Source organism: Nyctibius grandis, chromosome 3 (genome assembly GCF_013368605.1).
Source record: "Nyctibius grandis isolate bNycGra1 chromosome 3, bNycGra1.pri, whole genome shotgun sequence".
Classification (NCBI taxonomy): Eukaryota; Metazoa; Chordata; class Aves; order Nyctibiiformes; family Nyctibiidae; genus Nyctibius; species Nyctibius grandis.
In genome coordinates this window covers 102,011,586-102,032,978 of record NC_090660.1, presented here as the reverse complement: position 1 = coordinate 102,032,978, position 21,393 = coordinate 102,011,586, and the positions used below count along the sequence as shown (strand labels likewise).

The 21,393-nt window shown below is 45.2% G+C and overlaps 2 protein-coding genes across 2 annotated transcripts in view; one reads left to right on the top strand and one right to left on the bottom strand.

Moving 5' to 3' along the window:
- Positions 1–3,762: 3,762 nt before the first annotated feature.
- On the bottom strand, positions 3,763–18,758 carry LOC137661389 (protein N-terminal glutamine amidohydrolase-like). The gene is made up of 5 exons (XM_068396923.1): positions 18,402–18,758; positions 18,059–18,158; positions 13,586–13,734; positions 13,133–13,257; positions 3,763–4,065 (listed from the first exon to the last, which is right to left on the bottom strand). Exons 1-5 carry the CDS (start codon positions 18,473–18,475, stop codon positions 3,932–3,934), a joined length of 582 nt encoding a protein of 193 aa, XP_068253024.1. The 5' UTR covers positions 18,476–18,758; the 3' UTR covers positions 3,763–3,931.
- A 406-nt stretch (positions 18,759–19,164) lies between these two features.
- The window catches only part of LOC137661610 (ATPase family AAA domain-containing protein 2-like), a 61,799-nt gene continuing 59,570 nt past the window's right edge, over positions 19,165–21,393 (top strand). The window contains exon 1 of the mRNA XM_068397216.1: positions 19,165–19,282. The gene's annotated coding sequence lies outside the window, so the exon portion shown is untranslated. The remainder of the gene's footprint in view (positions 19,283–21,393) is intronic.

The window sequence follows — 21,393 nt, the reverse complement described above, 5'->3', positions numbered from 1 at the left end:
CCGAACATGCGAATAAAAGCGGTTAGTTATCAAATAAACTATATTCTTAACTAAAAAGCAGCAGTGAAGAGGAGAAAAAGGCAGGAGGGATGTGGGTGCCATGTCTCATGCTGCAGCTTACTGCATCAATAATCTCATGGAGGTGAGAGAAACTACCTGTGACATAATACGTCTCGCCACTTTGTGCTGGGTGGCCATACCGGCTAGCTTGGAGCTGTACCTGAGGACAACCGAGTTGTGCTCTGCCATACAGTGTACCCCAAACGTACGTATGCCTGTGGTAGAAAGTCTCTTGAATCTTAGGTGTTTGAATACATCAGTGGTCACAGAACTGATAATTAGTGATGTCTGGCAGTGAAGCCACCTCCTCACCATCAGCTTTACAAACAGTGGCAGTTCTTCACTTGTACTTCAGACACACGCTGCTTCTGCAGGCACTTGGCAAAGTGGCTCTCAAGAAACTTTGCTTTTCTGTCTGCAACTTACTGTGGTGCTCAGTGAGTGACAGCAGAAAGGTTAAACACAGTAAGTTCCCCAAAACAGTCAGGACAAGGGTTAACTGGAGAGAGAAAGGAGCAAAGAAGGGAGGGAATTCACTTAGTCCCTCTGATGGGACACCTTGGCTAATCACCATTAGAAAAAGGGCTGGTCTCTGCTAATTATGGTTAAGCAAGTAGCTCCTCCTTGTATTTGGGGCCCTCAGTGAGCACTTGGTGTGTTCCTGAATTCTGGCTTTCTGATAGCACACCTTCTGAAACGATGAAATGCCACCAGGGTTGAAGGGCTACAGAGACAGGACCACAATATCAACACCCTCAGCACTGAATGAAATGGTTCTCTGGCCTCTGGAATGACAACTTTTACAAGAGTTACAAGAAGATTGTTAATTATAGAAAAGCTATTATCACACACACACAGCCTGCTACGGGTAAAATTAAGCATCTGTTCAGGATGATTCGAGAGAAAAACGACTGTCTCTCCACATTGATTTTTTTTAAACTTGTATATTCGGAATAATGGTTGTGAGTGTTCTCCTTAACAGCCTCAATCTTGAAACTAGATTAAACCAGGAAATTCTTGTGTCTGAGCCTCACTAAAGGGAGTGTGTCATGGATTTCAGGTACTGAAATCAGCTGAGGATGGCAGCTCAGTATTTAAATCAAATGACATACTCAAGTACGGAGGGATGAGAACCTAATGTTCTGGAACAACTTAAAGGGTCTGCTAAGCAATGCACAGAACTCTGCATATATGAGATTCAATCACTTGAAGGATAAAAAGTGCTTAACATAACCCGTTCATCTAAAACACAGATCTTCAAATTCTCAGTTCTGCTATTGTCTAACCTGGGCAGTGTGTGCAATACCCTGGGCACTGGGTTAGAATCATAGACTCATTTAGGTTGGAAAAGACCTTTAAGATCATTGAGTCCAACCATTAACCCAGCACTGCCGAGTCAACCACTAAACCATGTCCCCAAGCACCACATCTACACGTCTTTTAAATACCTCTAGGGATGGTGATTCCACCACTTCCCTGGGCAGCCTGTTCCAATGTTTGACAACCCTTTCAGTGAAGAAATTTTTCCTGATATCAAATCTACCCCCCCCGGTGCAACTTGAGGCCATTTCCTCTCGTCCTGTCACTTGTTACTTGGGAGAAGAGACTGACATCCACCTCGCTACAACCTTTTAGGTAGTTGTAGACAGCAATAAGGTCTCCCCTGAGCCTCCTTTTCTCCAGGCTAAACAAGCCCAGTTCCCTCAGCCGCTCCTCATAAGACTTGTTCTCCAGACCCTTCACCAGCTTTGTTGCCCTTCTTTGGACTCGCTCCAGCATCTCAATGTCTTTCTTGTAGTGAGGGGTCCAAAACTGAACACAGTATTCGAGGTGCGGCCTCACTAGTGCCGAGTACAGGGGGACGATCACTGTCCTAGTCCTACTAGCTTCTATATAGAGCTGAGCAGGCAAATTTCTGCTGTTGTGCACATTCACAACCAGTCTTGACACCACTCAAAAACAGTAAGTAACAATGTCTTCACTCACTCAAAGCATGCTTGCCACATCAGCCTCACACAGGACATATACCTAGAGAAGGAAGAGCCATTTCATCCAAACACCAATAATTCAGACCTTTTGCAAAGGTGTATCTGGTTAAATCCAGAGCTGCCCCCTCTCAGGAGAGCTCTGAGCACCAGTTTATCAGGAATCCCAAGTTCCATCATCTCAGTCTCTTCTGGTGAAGCTGGTTCACAGAGACAGAAACTACAGATCAATTCTCCCACTCTGCAGATGAGTGTCCCAACAACTGGCCTCCTATCCGCAGCCCGTGCTGGTACCCAAGGAATCCGTGTGGTAGCAGCCTATCTGCACAGCCAACCAGCTGTGCTGCATCTGGCAACAGAAAGTGTAAGTTTCTACATTCAGCCAGTCCTTATGACACAGAAGAAGAGATGTCTGGAAGAAGTGAATCAATTCAAGTTGTTCTCCGGTCTGTCTCTGCTGTTAACATGATGAGTAAATTCTCTGGAACTGATGGGAGATACAGTAACCAAATGTGGATATAACAATACACTTATATAAAAGTAATATACATATAAGTATCTCTGAAGTTCTTATATTTTTGTGTACTTACAAATAAAATGATCCTTTAATACTTATAACTCTTACTATGCTTTTCCTCACCAAGACTGAAGTCCATCACAAATGTTTATTGTGGTCTCAATCACAGCAGGTTTCCAAAGTCTGACTGGATAAAGCCCTGAGCAGCCTGGTCTGACCTGATTTGAGCAGGAGATTGGACTAGAGACCGCCTGACCCTTCTAACCTGAATTATTCTACCAGTCTGTGATGCTATGCTATGCAAGTATGTAAAGTAGAACAGGTCCAAAACCAGAAAATTAAATACCCAATCTTAGCCTATTTCTGTAATCCCATGTTCAGGGCACTCTTCTAAGTCGTGGGAGACTTTTCTCCAAACCCCCAATCAACATGATGGCTTTCCTGGGTTCCCCTGCAAGGATGCAGCTTGATACCACCTCTAAGGAAATTCAGCAGCAAGCAACTGCATATGGGGGAGGCTTTCTCATTCCTGCTGATTTCCTTATACCAGCAAGAGCAGCTGTCTGACCTCATGGCAAGCCAGTTCAAGGAGCTAAGAGGCAGGAAAAAACACTTTACTCTGTCAGTTTAGCTTCCTACCCTGGACTACCATGGGGTCAGGCAAATGTCAAGTGCAAGCACATGGGGGCAGGTGAGAATGCACAGCCAGCGTAAGAAGGAAAAGCAACTGCATCTTCCAGCAACCGTCAGCACTAGAACAGTTTAACTGAAATGGCAGGCATTTAATTTTCCCCTTGTACAGCACAGAAACCTAGACATTTACCCGGTTTTACATAGTGCTTGGGAGTTCAAGATTGTACTACTAAATCTATGTTCCCTTTGTGGGTTTGGCCTTAAGGCTTCTGCTAAATAAGCCTAATTGACAAAGTTAGTGACTAAACTGAGATGCACCATCTGTTTATGTAAGTGATAGAAATAATAACATAAAGAAAATATATCGTATCTCGCTTCTAAAATGTAGCAACATTTGACAATTTGAGCTAGATTGTTCAGTATTTTATCCATGTATTTTTCCAAAAGCTTTTCTTACAGCATGTAAATGCTCTTTTCAATCTGGGCACAGTAGATGGAAAAGTAACATGCTTATGGTGGGATGCCTGCCTTTGATTTGTCACATTAAAAAACAAGTTCATTCTTACATAATCAAAATAAAAGTTTTTATTCAGTTCATGACATTTCTGATTGGGTATTCTATTCGCCCAGATACTTAATTCCATGTAAGGAAATGTAAACCATAAATACAATGTAAGAGCAGCAGAACGAAACACACCCACTGAGAACAGAGGCAGGGAGAACTTCTTTGTTCACTTCACTGTCCTTCCAAGGAACAGCTGTCATCAGTCTGTCTGCCAAATCGATGCACAAAGTCTGGAAGGCAGACCACTGAGCTCCATCCCACTTTGGGATTCATACTGATGAAATCATCCAAGTTCATCTTGGAATCTAAAAAAAGGATCAGAAAAGGGAAATTTTTAAGTTCCTGATGCAGCCTCTGTAGCACAGCTATACATCTCTTAAGAAAATGCCCCAAAACCCCTCTTTGATAGTTCAGCTCAAAATAGCACAGAGTTCACAGCACACTCGCTGAGCGGCAGTCCGGCAAGATTCTACAAATTGTACGGTGCTACAGAAACATCTACTTCCAGCATCTGAAATTCTGCTTTTGCCTCTGATCCCTCTCTCTGCCCATGGCAATAATCACGTTACCAGATCAGTAAGCATCCTTACTCATTAAAAACTAGCATGTGTAGGAAAGAGTAAGATTTTTCCCTGCAACAGCAGCCTAGAAATGTCAAGTAGTGTCAGAGAACTGGAGTGCAAATAACAACCAACACAGGGAATACAATGCACCAGGTGCTTGTAGTCTTCCTGCATTCACACAAATCTGATCGCTCAAAGGCAGGGGAGATATTATTCCCTCAATAAGTTCTGAACCAAAGTCAACTGAGTCAGCTTTTGCACCGACTACAGAGGAACTGGATCAGAGCAGCAGTCAGAACTGGGAGTTGCTTAGTGTCTCTCAGAAGCAATTAGCCCTTTGGCAAACCTACAGTGTGTTACAGTATTCGCTCTGTATTTCCTTTCCCTCCAGCCCTGAACTTTGTCCTTGCTGTACACCAGCCCACTGCAAGGCCAGAATATGCAGACCGGAGGAAACATCTGATGTAACCCAGCCCATAGCCCAGAGTGATGCTCACTAGAAGGGCACAAACCTAGGCTGGGGGCAAACACTTTTTTTTTGAATCCTGAGCTCCTGAATGAAGTCAGAGCGGGGAAAGGTTAACTGCTATAGTTTTCAAGAGAAAAGTACACATTTGATCTGCTCTGACCCCACAGGAGAGGCAGAAACCACTCTGCCTGTTTGTGGATCCCGGAGAGCTCTGTGGAAAATGCTGGTAAGCAGTTTTGGGCTTAGGTGCTTTATACATCCGTTTTCTGGAGCTGGCCTGGTACGGGCTTTGCCGACTCAGAACCATGCTGATCAGAGGTTTCCTATTCCTCAGCCTATTCAGCTCTGACTACAAACATCTGTGGGCTTGTTGTTTTATGTTCTCACTGACAACCTGCGCAAATAATCTTTTTAAATGCCCATTAAAAGAAAACTGGAAGAAAATGAGTTTAAAGAACAGAGTGGAAGAGCCATTGGATTTACTGTAACAGCTTTCCCCCTGTATTTAAGTATTTATTTTAACATGGATGATTCATGTGCACATTTAAGGATTAAGAACCAAACAAGAGTAGGCCCTAATAAACGGATTATAAAATCCATAGGACAGAATTTGCTTCAGCTGCAAAAAGCTTGTGTAATTAGGCTTACCATTATGGACAGCGTAAGCGAGGAAGGGAAGACGATGTTTGGGAATCCCAGCCCCTGGACTCCCAGCCATAATCCCGCCCCCAAAGCCCTCTGTTTTCACCACATCTACACTATGGCACAGCTTTGCGATTTCCCTAATCCCAGCTCTCACCATTTCTGAGGTCTGGCCCCTAGCTCTTTTCTTGTTAACCTGTTTGGCCTCTGCACTTTGAAAATCCTTATGTCCAGCCAAGTATCTTCCTACTGCTGACGTGAGTCTGGCAGAACAGGGCCAATTTCTGCCTGATTTAAAAGAGCACAAGCCCAGCAATTTGCTGTTATAGCTCAAGAACAATTAGTAGCGGGTAACAGCTCTTTCTCCCTGGTAGACTGGTAAGCCTGTTTTCCAATTCCCAACTTGTCTTTTCCTCACAGATGCTTTTGTTTTAAAATTAATGCGATTTTTCATATAGTTTAAAATTTGAAAGATAAATAATTCCCCGCTTTATGTGCACTGAACATAGTAGAATAATATTTTCATAAAACTGTTCTGTGAATGGTAAGGAAGTCCAGAGGGGATTGTTCCAGTACAGTTACAAACACAGCTGCTGTTGTTAGCAACTCGGAAGCTGCTGTCACAATGTCTGTAGGAAGTGAAATATTCTCTGAAATTCAGAAGGATTGTGGCAGAGCATAATATAGTCTATCAGAGAAGTTTAATGAAAGGAAAAATTGTTTTAACAAAGCAAACACGAACATTCCTGTGAAGAGCGGATGGTCTAAGAGCCGGTCAGTAGATGGCACTGAAGAAGTATGAAAGCTATCTGCAGGGAAAACATGGTGAGACCTCTCCTGTTTTATTCAATTCAGGAGACAACAATCTCTCTGTGCCACTCTTCCTACTCACATGCTGCATCTGAATGCCATGCATGTTATGTTAGACCTTACAGCTTTAGGAAACAGCTCGGCAAAAAAAGCAGATGAAGAGTGACAAACAGTAGAATTTACAAACGAGACATCTGGATGCTACAATTGACAAACCAAGAGGATTTCTCCACAAAAGCAAGGAGGAGCATGCTTCATATAACATTTATACAAGGTCAAAAGCAATGTTTTTTTTTTTGTTTAAGATTTCCATTACACTTGCAGTCCTCCTCAGGTGCTGTGGCTATTATACTAGCCAATGCTTCCTCTTGGACCAAACCCACTTTGTTATGCACACACACTGTCAATGGGACCTAGCTGATGCATTCTGGGATTCTTGCCTAATTTTATTTTTTTAATCCAGTCTGACACTTTTGCCCCAAGCAGGGATGAAATAAAAGGCCACACACTATCAGATAGCATTGTTAGCCATGATACTTGTGGCTTCTGCCAACAGTAGTTAGAAAGCAATGCTTCACCCAAGCCTCGGCTTGGCTCACAGAACTTGGACTAACTCTGCATGACAGCTGCCCAAGGACTGCTGGAAGTGAGCAAGTCTGAAACAGAGCCTCCAAGATCAGTCCTGCTGCTGCCTAACCTTGAAGGCACCTAAAATACTTAGAAAGTTGGGCTCTTCACAGACTTGTGTAGGTGTCTACAGTTCTCTTCAGATCTCTCTCCCTTGCCTGAGCAGCGAGAGAATTGTTTTTGCAGGCAGAGTTGGAAAGGCTCTTACCAGATTCATCTGGAGGGTGCTGTCCCCACAGCTGAGACATAACTGACTGTGCAAACCATCCTGGTCCATCTCAGTGTAAAACAAAGAGAATTTAAATGCTTCTGTCCTTAGTTATACCTTTATTGCCTCTATCCTAACATGATTCTTTACTTCCACAAAAGCTCATGAAGTAAGGACCTAACTTGACAGATTGGAGTTGTATTCTCAAATGAGAGGAGCAGAAGGTTCCCATGAAGTGCATATGAGCTATTTATATCCATATCAGTGCTTCTTTTTTGCTTTCACTAGGATCCCACCAGCACCTCAGAAAGGAGATACAGAAAGAAACTGCATACATCTGCCTGGCCTCTGTCTAGCAGCTCACCTGTTACATAGGTGCGTCATAAACAGTGCCTCCAGAATTTCTCATCTGTCCTATTCATGCTCTTCAAAACAAAAAAACCCAAACAAGTAAAACCCCATCATTTATGACTACCAGGGATTTTAATACTAATAAAAAGAACAAAAAGCCTTTACAAATCAATCCTACCACTGTGCTACCAAACACCTAGGGAGAACTGAAATTCAAACCAATGCTTTTCAGTGTTAGAGCTGATGCTAACAGTTGTATATAAGCCGTCAGACGATCTGTTCTGAGTAATTTTGAAACGCACTGTGCTACTTACTCACAGTAAGGAGGGCTGATCTCATGAAGACTCATAAACTAAGCAGAATCAGACCGCATTCATTTGTGGAGAGAAGACTTAAAAGAAAACCCCAGGCTGGGCTCGCCAGCCCTAGAATGATGAATCTGTGCCCTAAATCGTTATCTTCTTAATTTTTATTATTTGAACAAAATACCAGACTCGCCCCTGTTTTCCTGCAACAGGAGGCCACTGTCAACCAGGTGGGCCCAGGGGAATCTGCTGTGGCTCAGATATGCTTATTCCAGCAGAGCTGCTTTGAGGATAGGGCTGGGTGAGAAAGCACGGTGCACCCAGTTAGGTTAGGCAGCTTCTCTTGGCACACACAACAGCAGAGCAGAAGAGAGGCCAGAGCAATGCCAGTAAGACACATAGAGGCCTGACTCTGGGAAATGGCTAGAGCAGAGCTAGTTGCAGAAGGCTAATGCTTAGCATGTGAGTTCTGATGAGATATTGAGGAGTTTGAGGGTTTTTGTTTAGTTAGTTGGTTTGGGGTTGTTTATTTAAAAAAAAAAAAAAAGCGCTAAGGTTCTTTAAAAAAAAATCACCTAGTTCCAGCTTCAATTTTTTTAACCATGGACCGGAATTTATGATTCAAGATAAGCTTATTTTAGAAGGTTTATTTTGCAACCTCATGAGCAGAACAAATACAGTTTAAGAATTAGTCCTTTTGAGTTAGTAGTAGGAAAAAAAATGCTTCATTGGTTACTGATAGAGATTCCTTGATTCAATTCCAAAAGGAGTTTCATGGTCATTAAACATTTCCTGGTATACTTCATACAAAAGGATCACTGGTCCCAGTATTCTGTCCTAGCTCCACACTGGGTAATTACATTATCCTACCAATGGTCCTACTTAGCTTACATCTGACTTAGATACTACGGCATTTCCTTTTCCGAAGTGCTGTATTCAGCCTTAACAGCTGCTCTGCTCTGGAAGAGGCAATATTTTAGTACCAAGAGCAAACATTCTTCTCTTTTTAAGTTTACTAAAAGCTTTAAAACCAAGTAGGCTAAGAAGAGTGGTGTATACAAATGTAACTAATATGCTTTAACACATAGCAAATTGTACCAACACACTAGTACCAGAGTGCTGATTATCTATAAATATGAAGAGTTCATGGGCACATTTCTTTAACAGTACAATGCTCAGACATTAATAAAAAAAAAAGACTGATACATTTTTATTGTATTTTTTCAGTCTTCAAACATTTGTTTAACATCAAAGAAGACATATAGCAAACAGAAGTAATATAAAAACCTTGTACGCTTTTGTAAACATCTTCTCAAGACCTTAGGAATTTGGCTACTCTAAATGACAGCAAAATAATAATAATAATAACGCTCTGATCTAAATTTACAGCACAAACTGATACTAAAACAATATGTGGCCAATTCTGTCAGCCATTAAGTTGCAGTCACCTCTAACATGAAGTATGTAAGCTATTTAATCTTGTGCAAACACAAATTAACATGGAAAGCAGAAGTACTCTAAGTGAAACAACAGGGAGAAAACATTTATCTGCAATGGAATTTGGCATGGACATCAACATTAATACCCCAGGCTCTTCCGATAACAAAACGTCTGCCACCCAGTTTTCCATCAAGTTTGAAATAAGGTGCTTTTATGCCTGATGAAACTGTGCTGAGACATTACTAGTCTCTAAAGGAAGAGAATTACAAGTTTCACTTGTTGACAGCAATGCTTTCTAAACCTGTATGTAGGCCTGCAGGACTCATGCTCATCTACGGAACCGCATCACTGAAGCAGGACTTAGATTCAGCTAAAAGTTGAAGCACATGCTTGTTCCACAGCAGTTAAACCCAGACTCCTCAGTGACTTACAGCATCGTGCACATTGAAGGTAAGGTATCCCAAGTGAATACAGAGAAGACAAAAAATAAAGCTGGAAAAACTGGTACTGAATGAAAGACAACTTGAACTAAACATCCTACATCTAATACAATCTAGTCCTGTTGCCCCCTCCCTTGTAGTGTTTAAGGCCAGATTGGATGGGGCTTTGAGCAACCTGGTCTAGTGGAAGGTGTCCTTGCCCGTGGCAGGGGGGTTGGAACTAGAGGATTTTTAAGGTCCCTTCCAACCCAAACCACTCTATGATTCTATGACCCAGATCTTGAAGCTACCTAGTGAATGACCTTCCACCTTCACTGGGTGCAGGGTAGCCAGTTTCCTTCATCTGCAACATTCAGCCAACTGACCAGGAGACCAAAGCGCATCAGCACAGAGCTGGAATAGAATCACAGAATCATAGAATGGTTTAGGTTGGAAGGGACTTTTAAAGGTCATCTAGTCCAACCCCCCTGCAGTGAGCAGGGACATCTTCAACTAGATCTGGTTGCTCAGAGCCCCATCCAACCTGACCTTGAATGTTTCCAGGGATGGAACATCTACCACCTCTCTGGGCAACCTGTTCCAGTGTTTCACTACCTTCACTGTAAAAATTTTTTTCCTTAGATCTAGCCTAAATCGATCCTCTTTTAGTTTAAAACCATTACCCCTTGTCCTATTGCAACAGGCCCTGATAAAAAGTTTGTCCCCATCTTTCTTATAGGCCCCCTGTAAGTACTGAAAGGCTGCTAAAAGGTCTCATCGGAGCCTCCCCTTTTCCAGGCTGAACAACCCCAACTCTCTCAGCCTTTCCTCATAAGAGAGGTCCTTCAGCCCTCCAATCATTTTTGGGGCCCTCCTCTGGACTCGTTCCAACAGCTCCATGTCCTTCTTATGTCGGGGACCCCAGAGCTGAACGCAGTACTGCAGGTGGGGTCATGTGAGAGCAGAGGGGCAGAACCACCTACCTCAACCTGCTGGCCACGCTTCGTGTGATGCACCCAGGACACAGTTGGCTTTCTGGGGCTGCTAGCACACATTGTCGGCTCACATCCAGCTTTTCATCCAGCAGCACCCCCAAGTCCTTCTCTGCAGGGTTTGTCTCAATCCCTTCATCCCCCAGCCTTTGTTGATACCGGGGGTTGCCCTGACCCAGGTGCAGGACCTTGCACTTGGCCTTGTTGAACCTCATGGGGTTCACACAAGCCCACTTCTCAAGCTTGTCCAGGTCCCTCTGGATGGCATCTCCTCCCTCAGGTGTGTCAACTGCACCACTCAGCATAGTGTCGTCTGCAAACTTGCTGAGGGTGCACTTGATCCCACTGTCTGTGTCATTGATGAAGATACTAAACAGTACTCATCCCAATACGGACCCCTGAGGGACACCACTCGTCACCAATCTCCATCTGGACATTGAGCCATTGACCACCACCCTCTGGATGCGACCATCCAACCAATTCCTCATCCACCGAACAGTCCACCAAATACTGTGTGCATTTTGTGGCTCCTCAGTACAAAAAAAACCCAAAACATTGACATACTGGAGTGAGTCCAGAAGAGGAACATCAAGTTGTTCGTGGTGGCAGAATGTGATATTCAAGGAGAGGCTAAGAGAACTGGGCCTGTTCAGTCTTAAACAGAGAAGATGAAGGGGAAACCTTACTGCTCTTTACATCTATCTGATCAGAGGACACAAAGAAGATGGAGCCAGAGCCTTCTTGGAGGAGCCTGGCACCAGGACAAGAAGCAAAAAAAGCAAGTTGGAACATGGGAAATTCTGATGACATGCTAGGATTTATTTTTTTTTTTTTTTACCATGACAGTGATCAAATATTGGAGCAGATTGCCCAGAAAGGTGGTGGAATCTCCATCCCTGGAGGTGTTCAAGACTAGACTGGACAGAGCCCTAAAGAACCCCTGTTTTGAGCAGGTGTTGGACTGGATGACCTATGGATGTTCTTTTCAGCATGGCACATACAGAGTAACAAAATAAAGCATAAGAGGAATGAAGATCCTTGTATCTTTCACTATCTACCAACACCACGGAGACTTTAGGAGGTTGGTTGAGACTGCACGGCTGCTGCTCACCAGTGAGGTAAAGGTTAGCCAAGCAAGACAGATAAGGGGAAAGTTACAGGGTTTGCAGCTATGGAGTAATTCACTACAGCTGAAGGAACATGTACACATCTGCAACTGTTTGAGTCATTCTATAACTTACTATCCACAAGTAATGTTTTCTACTCTTGATTTGAGTAGAATTTTTTCACCTTCCTGGTCCAGCCTGATCTATATTCCCCACACTTTCATTAACTCTCAACTATCACAACAATAAGGTTTCCACAAGCAAAAAGTCCTCAGCACCGAGGAGGCTCCAGCTAACAGTGAACCATGAACTGCAGTTCAGGCATTCTCCACTCGCTACACTACCTTTGTATAGAACTTTACTGGACATAAGGACCAAGACATAGAATTTAAGGTGCTTCATAACCTGGATTGTCTCGAAAACACCTAAAGCTTCACAATGAAGACTACATTTGAGCTCCTACTCACATTCATAATTCATTTCTATTCTAGTGTGAAACACAAAGCTTCCTTAGAAGCCAAAGCAAAGATTGAGAATTAACTTCCCAGAAACTTAAAAACACAATGAACTTGGACCTAAACACAAAACATGTTTCTTTGACCCTGCCTTCTCTAACATAAACACAAAGCAGTACTGTGTTAACAAAGCAACAAAAGCAAACCTGAAGAGCAATAACATGAAAACTCCTTCAAAGCAAAAATTCACCACACTTTCCCCATCCGGGAGGGAAATGAGAGAACAAACACACACATGGTGAATGTTATCCAGCTTGCCAAGCACGTTATTAGAATAAGCTGAAATGCTGTGTGATAAGAATGGTTTAAGCAGCTCTATAGAACAGAAGAGATGTCAGATCTTCTCTCTGCTTGGCCCAGAGGTTGTTATCAAAGAGGCTTAAGGCTTGGGGAAAAATTTGCTGACTTGCCAGTTTGCCTTAAAGTGTCCTCAGGTTCATTCACCTGGTAGACAAACCTCAAACATCTCACGCAGGCAAACCCAGCACGCTGAGCAGAGCCTGAAAACTTCCTCCTGCCAAAATAATCTGCTCTGGCAGGATGGGACCTGCCAGCTAAAGTGTGGTATAATCAGTGTGTTAAAAATTTACTTTGTGACCCCTAAGCAAGTTAATTGGCCTCTTTGCTTCAGTTCCCTGCTGTCAACAAGAGAACAGTATTACTTACCTCTCATTCTCTGCTCAGTTTATGAAGATCTGTAATTAATGTTTGATAACAGTAAATGCCAGGAGGCATGCTAGGCTTTATATGTTCAGAGAAGGAAGTGCCAAATGCTTCACAGCCCTATTTTTTTTTCCATATGAAATAATAAGCTAGGTGGATGTGCTTCCAGACACATCTTATGGAAGCATATTTATTTATTGTGTGCATCTTGGACTATGTCATTCAACACTGTCAGCAGGAAAAGGGAGCTCTGGCAGCTTACCTGCAGTTTCAATGCAAGGGTATGAAGGAGGAGGTTTCTGCCATTTCCCATTTGCATCTTTCATATGAGATCTGTTTGAAGCAACTGTCTTCAAGTACAAATCTGCTCGAATCATTTCGATTTTCCTAAATAATGATGCAAAATTTTATCAAAAGATACGTGTATACAATACTGCATTAGTCGCTTAGAACAAGAGCCCCTTCCTCCCATCAAGGAGTATTAATTTTACTGAATACATAAATCAGTGACATTGTGCCAAGCTGTTAACAAGAAACTCCAGTAGAAAAGAAAAGGGCTTTTTATAACTAAGGTAAAGAGCTTTAGAAAAATAACGCAGTGCATTTATTTTACTAGAGTACAGCACAAATGCTCTGTCACTATGCACCCCCAAAGAGAAGCTCAACTTTGATTTCATGAAATAACATTCATCGTCTTTCTCTTTTACGTCGTCACCTGTGAAATTCTGGATGAAGGCTGTCATCCAGCCTAAAGGCCTCCACACTGTACACGGCAAAAGGACACGGAAATGGCAACACTGTGTCAAGATCATAAATGAAGTTCTCCTCCCCGCTGGAAACGTGAAGTAGAATAACACAGTAGTCCTGGAAAGAAGGGTAATTGCCAGTAGTTAAACAGCTGTTAATGAGAAACTGGCAGAGTGTGTGGAAAAAAAATGCTTCCTAAAAGCAGAAGCTACAGCTCCTTTCTTTAAATCCTGCTTTCTGCCCTTGAAGTATGAAGCCTGTAACATTTCTGGCACCAAGAGAGAGATTTCCTAACACCTGCCTCGCCCATCGTGCCTTTCCATAAACCTTGGTATTCTCCCCATTCCTTGGCAGCCTCCTTTGATTTAAGACTGAACAACTAAACTAAAGTGTATGCTGCTCCTAAGAAAAGAGCAAATCTCTTTCATGTCCCACATCAAAACGCAAAAGTTGAGCGAGATAAGCATTTTTAGCTTAAACCCAGTCCTAAATAAAAGCTCACAACAATACATGATGATAGCTTAACATTAAAATTCTCTAGTGATCTCTTCTAATAACAGATGTTGTACCTGTTGCAGTAAGATAGTCTGTGAGTTTGAGTGCTGAGAAGCAGCTGAAAAAACAGCATGTGAGTGAAAAAGCAGCAAACGGCTCAGATCAAGAGGACCATAGGAGTGAGATGAATTCCTGTAGTAGCTCTTGAAGCTGGGAAAAAACGCCTATGGGTACTATACCACACTTTTTCAAGCTAACTGTTTTGTCTTGACACTTGGGTTCAGAGGTGCAGTTTTATTCCTGAACTTGTAAGAAGCATAGGTGTGGTGCAGGTTTGGAGAAACAGGAGTTACTTCTGTTAGGTGTCAGGTACATACACTGCTGTTTTCCAAAATTAAATTGAAGGTAGCTGTTAACAGCTTACTAAAGCTTACATTAAATCCACTCACACAAAAGGTCTGAAGCATTGTCTTTTGACATTTTCAATATTAAAACCACAAAGGGACTGGAATGAAAAAGATCTTGGGCAAGCTATTTTGTCAGACCAATATACATATACAACTGTATGCAACAATATATAGAAGAATCTGTTACAGAGTATAAGAAAAATTAACTACAAGCTTTACATATCCTACAATCCACTGAAACATCAAAGTTAAAACGCCTTTCGATCCATGAATTTTGATGAGAAATCCACATTCTGCAGTGGCCTTTCCTGACTCTCCTATTCCTTTGTAGATCATCTTTATAAAACTTGGATCTCTTTTTAAATTAAACCTTTTTTGTACTATAAATATACCAATATTTTGGGAGAAAATTAATGATTCTGAAATCACAGAACTTCAGAAGTTTGCAGATTATTTTGCAGAATTTCAAAAACAGAAATTGCCACAAGAAATAAGAGTTTTCCATGCCAGATAACTGAAAGAACTCTGTAATGATACCTATTGAAAGGAATTCCATAGGGGCAATTACTGAATCACATTAATTGGTCAAATGACGCTCCACAGCTACCATTTATGGGTCAGTTCAATTGTTGACACCTGAATACATATATCGCTTATATTTTTCTGTCCTCTGTCAGGCCTACGTGGATATTTTCATCTATCTACTTCTTACAAGTACAGACATCTACTTAAAATTGTACAAAGCTGGTAGCCTCAACAATATCCAGCTAATAATTTTCACAAATCTGTCATGTACCCTTACCAATGTTAAGATTTGTCACCTCTAGATTTTACTGACTGTCTCTCTGTTAATTTACTATAAATGGTGAAAAGGAGCACCAGATTTAGGCTCTTTATAAATCTGTTGTAAAAGAATAATAAGTATTAATACAAAACTACAGAATGATTGAGGTTGGAAGGGACCTCAAGAGGTCATTTGGTCCAACCCCCTGTTCAAGCAGGGACACCTAGAGCCAGCTGACCAGGACAGTGTCCAGACAGGTTTTGAATATCTCCAAGCATGGAGACTCCACAACCTCTTTGGGCAACCTGCTCCAGTGCTCCATCACCCTCACAGTAAACAAGTGTTTATGTTCAGATGGAACATAAACATAACAGTTTGTAACAGCGAGATGGCTCACATTGCCCATGTCTGATCCTGCAGCTATCAACTACAGAAGCACGCACTCAAAATTAGTGTGTGAGAGAGAGAGAGAAAGAATAGGATGACTATTATAGCATGATAGATGGTGGTGAATGGGGCAAAGTCCAACTGGCGGCTGGTCACTAGCAGTGTTCCCCAGGGCTCAGTTCTGGGGCCGGTGCTGTTCAATATCTTTATAGATGATCTAGACGTAGGGATTGAGTGCACCCTCAGCAAATTTGCAGCTGACACCAAGCTGGGTGGGAGTGTCGATCTGCCGGACAGTAGGAAGGCCCTACAGAGGGATTTGGACAGGTTAGATAGATGGGCCGAGACCAACGGCATGAGGTTCAACAAGAACAAGTGCCGGGTCTTACACTTTGGCCACAACAACCCCATGCAGCGCTACAGGCTGGGGGAAGAGTGGTTAGAAAGCAGCCCGGTGGAAAGAGACCTGGGGGTGCTGATCGACAGCCGGCTAAACATGAGCCAGCAGTGTGCCCAGGTGGCCAAGAAGGCCAATGGCATCCTGGCCTCTATTAGGAATAGTGTAGCCAGCCAGTCTAGGGAAGTGATCGTCCCTCTGTACTCAGCACTGGTACAGTGAGTACTGGTGAGGCCGCACCTTGAATACTGTGTCCAGTTCTGGGCCCCGCACTTCAAGAAAGATGTTGAGGTGTTGGAGCGAGTCCAGAGGAGGGCGACCAAGCTGGTGAAGGGTCTGGAGGGTCTGACCTATGAGGAACGGCTGAGGGAGCTGGGGTTGTTTAGCCTGGAGAAGAGGAGGCTCCGAGGTGACCTTATTGCAGTCTACACCTACCTGAAGGGAGGTTGTAGTGAAGTGGGAGTCGGCCTCTTCTCCTGGGCAACTAGCGATAGGACAAGAGGACACAGCCTAAAGCTTCGCCAGGGGAGGTTCAGGTTAGACATTAGGAAGCATTTCTTCTCAGAAAGGGTCATTAGACATTGGAAGGGGCTGCCCAGGGATGTGGTGGAGTCACCATCTCTGGATGTGTTTAAAAAAAGACTGGACATGGCACTTAGTGCCATGGTCTAGTTGACATGGTGGTGTCACGGCAATGGTTGGACTCGATGATCCCAGAGGTCTCTTCCAACCTGATTGATGGATTCTGTGACTCACCCAGACAACAGGCTCATCTCCATGTCCTGATTTCTGCTTCCAGAGTGGATTATGAAAGTTATACATGAATAAATCTGAAGTGAATAAAACCTTTCAGATTAATACAGATTAATTTTGGGTTAATTGGTTAGTTCTTTGCTAACCTATCCACTTCATCAGCTTACATCTGTGCTGCAGTCAGAAAATTTTCTCTAGTTTCTATCTTTCAGGAGCATGAAGTTGGAGATACTGTTCTGGACCACATAATATAGTCATTCTCCTAAACTGACAGATTACAGGTAAGAATTACCCCCACAGCTCATACAGACATCACAGAATCATCTTGGTTGGAAAGGAACTTCAAGGTCATTGAGTCCAACCATCAGCCCAACACTACCAAGTCAACCACTAAACATACCCTAAACAATGTCCCTAAGTACCACATCTACTGTCTTTTAAATACCTCTAGGGATGGTGACTCTACCACTTCCCTGGGCAGCCTGTTCCACTGCTTGATAACCCTTTCAGTGAAGAAATTTTTCCTGATATCCAATCTAAACCTCCCCTGGTGCAACTTGAGGCCTTTTCCTCTCGTTCTATCGCTTGTTTCCTGGGAGAAGATACCAACACCCACCTCGCTACAACCTCCTTTCAGGTACTTGTATACAGCAATAACATTTCCCCCGAGCCTCCTTTTCTCCAGTCTAAAGAACCCTGGTTCCCTCAGCAGCTCCTCATAAGACTTATTCTCTAGATGGTTCACCAGCTTCGCTGCCCTTCTCTGGACTCGCTCCAGCACCTCAAAGTCTTTCTTGTAGTGAGGGGCCTAAAACTGAACACAGTATTCAAGGTGTAGCCTTACCAATGCCGAGTACAGGGGGACAATCACTTCCCTAGTCCTGCTGGCCACACTATTTCTGATACATGGTGCCTCTTCCCGTGGTCCTGAATGAATCAGACAACTGAAAGATCCCATGTCGTGTGGTTCACATGCCTCTGGGCCAAGGTGAAGCTACAAGGTGGTTCTGGACCATGTCTCACAGGCTGGGCTGCAGTCTAAAGGCCTGGGCCCGTGTCTCACCTATGTTGGGCTGTGGTTAAAAAGCCCGGGCCCATGTCTCTCCTACGTCAGACTGTGGTCTGAGCGCCCGGGACCACGTCACACCCACACTGGGCTGTGGTTTAAAGGCCTGACTCCCTCCACAGCTGCATTCAGACCACATCTCATCGACTCACCATCCTCCTGTCACTGGATATGAAACCAGCATAAAATTCTTCTAACGGGTATTGATCCTGACTCCTGATGTAGTCACAAAGTTTCCAAACATTTTCTTCCCTGTAAAACACAAGAACTGATTATTTCCCCACCCTGCCCCCACTTCATTTCCGGCGCACAGAAGCCAGTTCAGAGGCGATGCCTGCTGGAAACTCGCCCAGTGTCAGCCCCAGTGTGGACAGAGGCTCCGCAGGTCACACACCCGCTTCAGAGCAGCCTCCGAGCCCAGGCACGGGCTGACACCAGGCACGAGGATCCTCACGGCTCCCGCCTGCCCCGCGCACCGGCCCCGGCGGCCCTTACCAGTAGGAGCTGGTGTAGGCGCAGGCGGGACGGGGCGGCAGGGCCGCCTCGCAGGCGGCCGCAGGTCGCGCCATGGCCGGCCTCGGCGGCGGGGTCGGCGCAGGAAGTGCCGAGCGCGGCGGGAGCCACCGGCTACGCCTTCCCCGAGGAAACGCGGCAGCGCGGCGGGGCCGCCATCGCGGCTCGCCTCGGGCGCTTGCCGGACAGCGCGGGAGTGGCGGGCAGGGATGCGGAAAGCGCGGCCCCTCTGCCCCGGGGATCACACAGGCGGGGAGCGGGGGCGGGGCGAAGAAAAGCCGCCGCCGCCGCCTGGGAGAGCGGCCCCTTTAAGCGGCGGCCGCGGCAAGACCGGCGGCCCCGTCCACTGTCGGCGGGAAGCGGCGAAGGGGCGGGCGCAGCGCGCGCAGCCCAGCCAATCCCGCGCCGTCAAAACAACGTGCTCCAAAAGGTTATTTGCGCGGCAAAACTCTCAAACGGGCGCACTGCGCCACGTATCCCTCCGCCGCCCCGGCCGGGACTAGCTGCCTGCCGGAGGGAGGAGCGGCCGCGGGGCGGAGCGCGTGCTGCTCGGTGCGCGAGGGCGGGGGGCCGCGGCGGCGCTCGGGCAGGCGGCAGGATCCGGGGGAGGGCGGTGAGCGAGCGGCGCGCGGGCAGGCGGCGGCGGCAGCGGCAGCGGCAGCGGCAGCAGCGCTCAGCCATAGTGGTCCTGAGGCGCAGCGCTGCCCGCCTCCCCGGCCCGGCGGCCCGCGACAGCCGCCCCCGCCCCCCCTTCGACCTCAGGGGCTCCAGCTCCGAGTTCATCACCTTGGAGCCCCCCACGCTCAGCAGCCACCGCATCTGGACTGTGGCATCCAGGGGGACCAGGAGAACCGACGGTGGCCGTGAGTACCAGGCTGGGAGGAGGGGGGAAACGTAGGCTCCTCCAGCTGTGTCCCGGCTCCGCGGGGGGGCCCGGCCCGGCGGGGTAGGACCTGGGGTGCGGGCCCGGGGGGTGCGGGGAGGCGCGGCGGGGGAGCCGTCGCCGAGGGGTGCCGGCCGGGAGCCTTGGGGAGCTGTTGGGGGGAGCTGGCAAAGCCGAGTCCCCGCGCAAAAGCGCCGGAGATCGGTGTCACGTGGAGGCAAAAATAAGGAGAAAAAATGAGTGTTTAAGGTGAGCGCCTCCAGCTGCCGTCATTTGCGTGGCCGCGTGTGAAGAAGGAGTCGGGGTCCCCCCGCCCCACCACCCGTTCCTGGTCACCCTGCAGCGAAAGGGGGGGCTCGGCACAAGCCCTGCCCCGGGGGAGCGGTGACAGCGTGCTGAGAGACAGCGCCTGGTTCGCCCTCAGCCCTGTGAATACAAACCTCTGGCATCAGCGTGTGCTTTGGTGTGTTATCTGCACTTCTCCTTCCCCGTTTATTTTGATTAAGTTTGTTACCTAAAAAGTTACCTTAAAAAGATCTTAGAGACCGCTTTACTCTAATTGTAGTAACGCTCATAGAGAGAGCGCTCGCTGTTTTGATGATAAAAATGCATCAAAACCAGCGCTCGACACAAAATCTACGTGACCTATAACTGCATTCTGGCTGACCTGAAGTGCCTGAGAAATACTCCCTAGTCGAGGGTATATAGGTGCTACTTTGGATGCTTTGAAAACAAAGCTCTGTTTAGAAATCAGGACTAATTTATACTTAATTGAAGCACTTATGTGCGTAACCTAAAATGGTGAAAAGTTTATTTAAGCTGTTTATAAATTTAATCTACCCTAGTAGAAAAGAGACAACTTACATGATTATAAAGGATGTTAAGTAGCCCGTGCTATGTTCATCTCAGTGCTGCTACTTTAATAACTGAACCATTTCACTTTGGGAAGTTAATTGTTTTTAATGTAGCCTTCAAAAGCTAAAACTCTGCTCTTTCCAAGTCAGGCTCTTCTCTGCAGGGTGTCCTGCATTTCCATGACAAATAAAGGCAGACCAGATCCAACTCAGAAGTGGTCTGCTCTTCAGGGGAGCCCTGCCTTGGAGCGATGCTTGTAGTGGACTCTCAGCAGAACTCTTTCAGGATTTTCAGTTGTATGCATTAATTTTTTTTTTCATTATTTTCAAGACTACTGAACTAAGAAGGAAGAAATCCTTGGGGTGTGGGTTGTTTTTTTTTCCCCTTTGCAAACAGTCATGGAATCTGCTCAATCTCACTGCTTTGCTTTTGCAGTCTACACCAGAAGTGGTTGACAGAGGCTACAAGGGAATTCAGCTGCTCATTGAACACGGGGGAAAGCTGTGAAAGTTAGGCAGATAAAGCAGCTGACGTGTTCTCAGAGTGGAGGACAGGAATGAGGAAGCTAAATGTAAACTTTTCAGTGAAGTAAAGCAGAATCATCATTACGAAACTGGTTGTAAGGTTGTTCTTTGTTTTGGTTTCTTTATTTCTTTTTTTTTTTTCCCCTTCCCTTTTTGCAGACCTTTCCTGTGCTTTGAGGCATGGAGTCGTTCTTACCTCATTTGTAGGATGGCTGGGCTCTGCTGGAGTGTTTTAACTACAGAGACAATGCAGAAGTGCCGTAGGTGACAGAGGTGATGATGCTGGTGCTAGCTGCGTGTTCAAGTCCTAATGCCTCTTTCCTAACTTGTTGATGTGCAAGGACTTGGTGGTGGCAGCTTTTGCAGTTTTTCTGATATCAGCAACCGGTTTATCTCTTGTTATTCGACTTATTTCATCCAACTTATTTCATCCATAGACAGTAAGGAGCATACAGCAGAAAGTCTAAGGTAAAACAGCATGTGCTGGGTTTATCCTCTTCAGATTTCCAGTCCCAAGGAGTTCCATGGCAGATCCAAAGTGGCTGCTGTCCCTTTGGAAGCTGTGTTTCTGCAGGTCTATAACCCTGGTGTAATTCTCCAGGCTGAACAAGATTGTTGTCCTGTGACCTGTATTTGAGGGCAGTGTGCTCCTGAGTTCCCTTTCTGTGTAGGCAAAGTGGAAAGCGGCATTTTTCCAGTCTGAGCCTTCATG